Source organism: Echinops telfairi, unplaced genomic scaffold, assembly GCF_000313985.2.
Source record: "Echinops telfairi isolate 266 unplaced genomic scaffold, ASM31398v2 ScPeMD7_18;HRSCAF=68, whole genome shotgun sequence".
NCBI lineage: Eukaryota > Metazoa > Chordata > Mammalia > Afrosoricida > Tenrecidae > Echinops > Echinops telfairi.
In genome coordinates, this window is record NW_022103915.1 from 11,885,311 (window position 1) to 11,892,240 (window position 6,930).

At 52.3% G+C, this 6,930-nt stretch overlaps 1 protein-coding gene across 1 annotated transcript in view; it reads right to left on the reverse strand.

The window, feature by feature from the left end:
* SLC24A4 (solute carrier family 24 member 4) overlaps positions 1-6,930 on the reverse strand; it is a 169,499-nt gene that overhangs the window by 13,497 nt on the left and 149,072 nt on the right. The window contains exon 12 of the mRNA XM_004699083.4: positions 1,874-2,066. Within this exon, the coding sequence (XP_004699140.2) occupies positions 1,874-2,066 (193 nt within the window). The remainder of the gene's footprint in view (positions 1-1,873; positions 2,067-6,930) is intronic.

Genomic DNA, 6,930 nt, shown 5'->3' on the forward strand with positions numbered 1-6,930 from the left:
CCCCACCCCCACCCCCGGCCAGTCTGGGAGCTTTGGGCAGGATCAAGGCTCGCATTCGGATGAAGTGGCTGTGGAGGGAGGTGGCTGTGGCCCGGCAGGCCTGATGCCTAGAAATGGGGGGTTCTGCCCTCTCCATCATGTAGAACATGAACCTGGGGCTCCCCAAGCCAGTGGCTCTACCTCCTCCCGAGTCCCACCCCTGACAAGCTCCTCGGTTTCCTGAACCAGCGCCTTCCCGTGGTCACCCTCAACCCTGACATTGGGTCTCTGGGCCCCAAGGAATGAGAACAGCTTTGGGGACAAATCAAGGATTCTGAGCAGAAAAGCATCAGCTTTAGATGTCAACATCTTCTGCTTAATTAAGTCCACTGCCTGCTGGGTGGCAGGACAACAGGAAGATCGTAGGCACAACGGGGACCCAACCTTGCTTACTCGCCTTCTGTAAGGACAGAGGGGCAGGGAGGGGGCGTCTGGGGAGCCCTTCAGACGCCAACTCCCCTATTCATTCCTTCAGCCCACACCTAGTGCAGTGCCACAGCCAGGCAGCAGGCAGTGGGTGTGCAGCAGGGTGCAGGCCAGGCCAAGGGCAGGTCTCCCTGCAGCCGGCACCACGAGGAGACAAGCGAGGCAAAACCAACAGGCAATGTCCCTCATCGAGTGGCCAGGGACGGTCACAGTGCTAAGGGGGGAAGTTAAACTGAGAACTGCAGGCAGGGCAGGAGGGAGCTACATGGATCAATGGGGACACGTGGCCTTTTAAAGAGTGTGCACAAAGGCCCTGAGGCAGGAGGGCACCTGTATGTCTGGGGCGGACACTGGAGGCCAGTGTGGCTGGAGCAGAGGGGACGAGAGAGACCAGACCAGATAGTCAGCAAGGTGCTGGCCACCACACCACACTGGGCCATGCAGGTCCAACTGCAAGGGACGTGGGGGGGACACAGAGGCCAGGTGGTGGCCTGCTCTGATTTAGCTGTGATACGAGATGCTCCCCCATGCGTAAGGTGCAACTCACTCAGGCTCATGTGTGGCCTCAGACTAAGCAAGGAGTCCTAGTGGCACAACCATTAAGCACTCGGCTGTGAACCTAGAGGTTGCAAGGTAAACCCATTCAGCCACTTCTAGGGACAAAGACCTGGAGACGGGCTCAGTAAGGATTAGAAAAACCCACCCCACTGCTGCGGAGTGGATGCCAACTCAGAGAGAGCCTCCAGGGCAGAGAAGTGCCAGGGGAGTTTCAAAGCCTCCTCTTTATGGGGAGCAGGTAATCCCATCTTTCTCCCACAGGGCGGCTGGTGGGCTTGAACCACTGGCCAGTTGGCTAGCAGCTGAGCACTTAACCACTGAGCAGCCAGGGTTCACTGTGAGTTAAAATCAGCTTGACGCAGCCCACCCAATAAGCCCCATGACCTGCCATGGTGGGAGGGGAGGGTCTGAGAAGGTCCATAAAGACCACTGGCCACTCCCTGTACCAGGTACCCCGTGAGTACTGGCCCGAGCGGTTACCAGTCCATCCCACAGCACCAGCCAGCTGGCTCTGCCATGCGGGCCCCTACCACATGCAACAGGGCCTATATCTGATGGCAGGTCCACCCACAATGTAGTCCCTGGTCCCTGACTCACCCAGCAGCACCCCCAAGCCTCTAGGGGAATGCCCTTCAGCCTCGCACACCAGCCCTGCACCCCAACTCTGCACCCTGGGCTCCCCAGAGTTGGCAGAGCCTAGGAAGGACTTCTGGAGACCCCTGAGGGGATGTGGCCTGGCTGACACACCAATGCGGGCTTCTAGCTTCCGGAACTGCAGGCAACAACTTTCTGTTCCTGTAAGCCACCCCCGAGGGATCCCTGGCCACTCGGCTGGCATCCCTGAACTCACTGGGCATGGAGAAGGGGGACAGGAAGGTAGCCTCGGGCTCCGGCTCCGGTGGCGGAGGCTGCTGCTGCTCCTGGTCCTGCTGCAGGCCCTCGGCGTTCTCCGTGGGCACATTCCCGTTCTCCATGTTCTCATGCCGCCCGTTTTGAAGCGGCTTGCCGTTCGCACCGTTGGCGGAGTTGATCAGCCTCTGCCGCTGCGTGGACAGGAGACAGGACAGGTGCTGAATATGGTGCGATGCATCACACACGTACACACACACACACACACACACACACACACACACACGCGCCAAAACGCTTCTGCGGTATCATCTCTGTGGATTGGTGTGCCTGAGAATCGGCTTAGGCAAAAGGTCTTGGAATCCACTCAGTGACCAGGAAGCCTTTGGGGTTGGTCAGAATCCCGGCCTCTGTTCTCAGTGTCAACGCAACATGCCATCACCCGGGTGTCCCAGACGCTACCTCTCAGTGTGGGCACTGGGAGACAGTCATAGAAAAAGCCCCAGATGGCTTTTTTGCTTAAGTTTTTGAGAGATCCCCCACAAAAAACTACAAAAGTACCCTTATATTGGACAAATATGATACGATTCTTAGAAGAATGATCTAGACGAGGCAAGTGCACCTAGATCAAGGCTTATTAGTGGCTGTCAGAGGTGGGGAGAGGGAGCCCTGGAGGTGCTGATGGGTATGCGCTCAACGGGGAACCTCAAGGTGGGCAGTTCAAAGGCACCAGCTGCTCTGTGGAAGAAAGATGAGGCTGCCTGCTCCCCAAAGTTTTACAGCTTCGGAAACCCCAGAGCACAGGTCTACCCTGTCCTATGGGGTTGGTGTGAGTCAGGACTGACCCAATGGAAGTGGGCAACTGTGTTTTTAATTTTAACCTGCACTTTTCTTATAACTAACTGCGATGAGCATCTTACTGGGCCACGTGCATGGTCTCTTCTGGTCAGGTCTTTGGTCACGTCCACTGAGGGTGCTTTCTGAGGTGAGTGTCCACGATCAAGTGCACAGCACCCCTTCCTCTGGCTTTGCCTTTTCCTCCCCGGCATCGTGGCTACTGATGGAGGCTGTCTCCTTAGCTCCAAGCAGAGGAGTGGGGCTCCCGGGTCTCCACTCAACCAGGAGAGAAGCCCTGTAGTGCTGTTGGGTAAGCACTGGCCTGCTGACTGCAAGGTCTGCGGTTCAAGCTCACGAGGAGGCCAGGCGCCTTGGAAACCCTATGTAGGGTCGCTCTGAGTCAGAATCAACTTGATGGCAGTGTGTTTGATTTTGGTGGCTTAACCAGTGGTTATGGCTGAAAACTGAAAGACTGGCAAGGTGAACCCCAGCTGCTCCACAGCAGAAAGGCATGGCACTCTGCTTCCATAAAGATCCAAACAAACAAACAAACAAACAAACAAAACTCCAATCAACCCAATTACCCTGGAGTCATTCTCACTCACAGCCACCTCTAGAGCAGAATAGAATAGCTCCCTAGGGTTTTTGAGGCCTTAATTCTATATGTGAGGAGTCAGCCTCACCTTTCTTTCCCCAGGGCAGCTAGTGGATTTGAACTACTGACCTTGTGGTTAACAGCCCAACACACAACTCACTGCACCATAAGCGCCCCCTTCCATAAAGACTACGGCCTTGCTAAGCCTAGCCCTTCCCGTCTGTCTGCCAGGGTTGCTATGGGTTGGGGTTTGGCTTAGTTTTATAAATGAGGGAAGAGATAGCGGCAGCATTTCTAGAAACCAACAGGTTTCCATCCCCTCAGCCCCCAAGTGTAGCCTTGACACAGGTCACCTTTTTCTGGTCTCAGGAATATTTACAGCCTTGTGGGTAATGACCCTTATATAATGGCCACATAGTTCCCTTCCAATTACTTCAGCAGGAGGCCAAGGGACAGCAATGTGTCCCTAAGGCAATCCCCAGTAATGGCCACCCCAAAGCCTGCCCTTGTAGTCATGGACTATTCATAAAAAGACAAGAGAAAAAGGAAGAAGTCATTACCACTTAAAGGGGAAGCACTTAAAGGGGAATTGCCTTCCTGTCAGTCCCAGGGGGACCCCTGACCCAGGAAGTCCAGGGAGGGGTGGAAATGAAGACTCTTTCCTCCAGAGAGAGGGCAGCACTCAGAGCACGCCATGGTCAGGAGTGACCTTGGCTGCTGACAGGGCTAAGGGCGAGGGCAGCGCTGCCCATCACCATCTAGCTGCTCCAGGCCAGAACGGAAAGAAGATCAGGTTTGATAGCAACTTCACAGTGGCGAGTGTGGAAAGGAGGGAGATCTTAACAACTCTCCCTCAACAGGAACCCACAGAGGATTATGGTCCTTGGGGAAAAGACGAGGCGAGCGAGCTGAGGTTGTACTGTCAGAGGCCTAGGCTGCAACGAGGCCGGTTTTAATCACCCCCGTGCATGTGAATGTTGGATGATGAAGAAGGAAGACCAAAGAATAATCCACGTATTTGAATCATGACGTTGCTGAAGAATATCTGGACCCAGCTCTGAACCCCTTTGAGACTGTAAACCTGAAACTTCTCCTGTCATTCATTATAAAACACTTGGCTTATCAAAAAACAAGAATATTGAAAGCATTGCCCAGAAACCCCTGTGGGTCAGGTCTGCTTGGTCATGTGGGGTGGATGTAAGTTAAAGATCTACTCAACCACACCTGCCAACACAAGTACCCACCTAGTACCTCGTACCTTGCCCCCCCCAACCAAAACCAAACTCATGACCTTGAGTCAATGGGACTCATGGCAGCACATAGGACCAGGAAGAACTGGCCCTGTGAGTTTCCCAGATGGTAACCCTTTATGGGAGTAGAACGTCCCATCTTGTGGTTTTGAACTACTGACCTTGCAGTTAGCAGCCTAACCCAGAACCTGTACTCCACCAGGACCCCACCTAGAACCCACCCTGCTACTGACCCCTCATTGGGCTGCTCTACCATCTTTGATGACAAGAGCACCTGCCTTGGGGGTTCACCCGGGGGTGCAATGTAGCCTCACACACTTCTCTGACTTGTTCTAAAAGTAAGACAATGGAAGAGAGCTTCGGGGTCTCAGAAACAGCTTCCGGACTGGGCGTTTTGTAGGGTTGCTTCTCACCCCCAATCTGTGGTGACTTCCCTTGAAGAACACTGCTTGGCCTGCAGCCATGAGCCGGTCAGGTCTGCATCCCTGACATTGCACGAGCTGGATACATCCTGACTGACAGGTTAAGAGGGAGCAACAGAGCCCGGAGAGGTGAAGGGAGTCAGTGGCCAATAAAGATGGAAACTCAGACCTCCTCAGATCTGAGTACAGCACTCTGGCTCCTCAGGTTGCCTTCCGGGCGGATAGATTCCAACCGGCCCAAGGTGAGCTTTCCCCAGCTTCTTAAAACACAGGGAAAGGGCAAACCAGCATTCTACTGGCTCACCCACATCCCAAGAAGTCCTTGGCCACTCAGGCCACAGAAATCTATAGCACTGTAAAGCCAGCTCCCCGAAGATTTCATAACTGTTCAACACCCCACCCCTGGCTTTCAGTCAACACGGTAATTGTGTTCCTGAAAATCAGCCAGGACTCAGGAAAATGTCATTGATTCAAATGTTACTGAGTTGGAACAAAATGATTCCGGATGATGCAAAGCTTGGAACATTGTTTCCCTTACTTAATAATCCCGCCCCCCAAGGGCAACTTATATATGAAATCAAAGTAAAAATATTCAAAATAAAGAACATTTGAGCCCCGAGAACAGCCGTTCTTATATATAATCAATGTGTTCACATCTCAATCCCATCAGCTCAATTCCACTAAGTACCAATTATTAGCTATCAATCAACCGCTTTAGTCCTCCAGTAACTACCCAAGGGGCCCTGGCGGCACCAAGGCTAAGCGCTCAGCTTCAACGAGCCTGCTATCTCTGATGCACTGTTTGTTCTTTAAATAATAGTCAATTATCTAGTGGTTATTTTTCAAATGAGAATGAGACACAACCAAATTTAAGGAGAGTGAGAGGCTATCGAGTGAAAATCAAGTTTCTCCCCCGAGGCAATCATGTTCACCGGCCTTGGGTTTCCTTCTAGAATGTTCCATCTGTAGAGAAGAGTTGTGCATTCATTTAGTCTTGCCCTAGACAGCGTTTTAAAGACACAATGCACATTTGAGGCTAGCCTTTCCCCAACTAGTTTGATCCACATTCACTGTCACCGAGTCGATTCTGGTCCATGGTGCCTCCAAAGGACAAGGCAGAACTGCCGCTGTGGGTTTCTGAGACTGGAACTCTTGATGGGAGTGGAAAGCCTCGCTTGCTCCCGTGGAGGGTCGGGTGGTTTCGAACTGTTGACCTTGTGGTTAGCAGTCCAACACATAACCCACGACACCAGCAGAGCTCCTGGGGTTCCATTCTCATACCTAAAAGAGTGCTCAGAGCCACACTGCAGGCAGGAGATTTGATTGCTGCCCGAGTTAAGATCCCACCTGAGTGGACCACCTGCGAACAGTGGTTGACACGGAGGTTTCCGGAGGAACTCAAACCAGACCGAACCAGTTGTGACTGAGTCAGGCCTCCCTAGTGGCCACCCTATAGCACAGCATAGACCTGCCCATGGAGATTACAAGGCCCTTGTCTTCACAGAAGTAGGGAGCCAAGGCTTCTTCTGCAGAGCGGTTGGTGGGTTTGAACCTCTAACCTTTGGCCATCAGCATAGTGAAGAACCACTGCGGCATTAAGGGTCCCTAGAATAGGTGCTGCCTGGCGGCAGACTCCCTGGGAGCCCATTGCCAAGAAGAGCCCTTACACTTAGGACTTGGCCTCAATGTCAGAACGATCCAAGGCCCTAGGTTTTTCTTACCTCTTAAGCAAACGTACCTTGTTCATTATTATTATTTTAATTTTTAACGGTTAATTCTCTTTTATTTTAAAGCTTCATTGACATGCCATTCCCATGACCATACAATTCAATGGTTTCACCATATTAAAAAGGGTTGTGTGATCATCACCACAATCAATTTCAGAACATTTTCTTCTTCCTTCAGATTTTTATTAGATTATTTCTTGATTATTATTAGCACTCCTTTTCCCCCC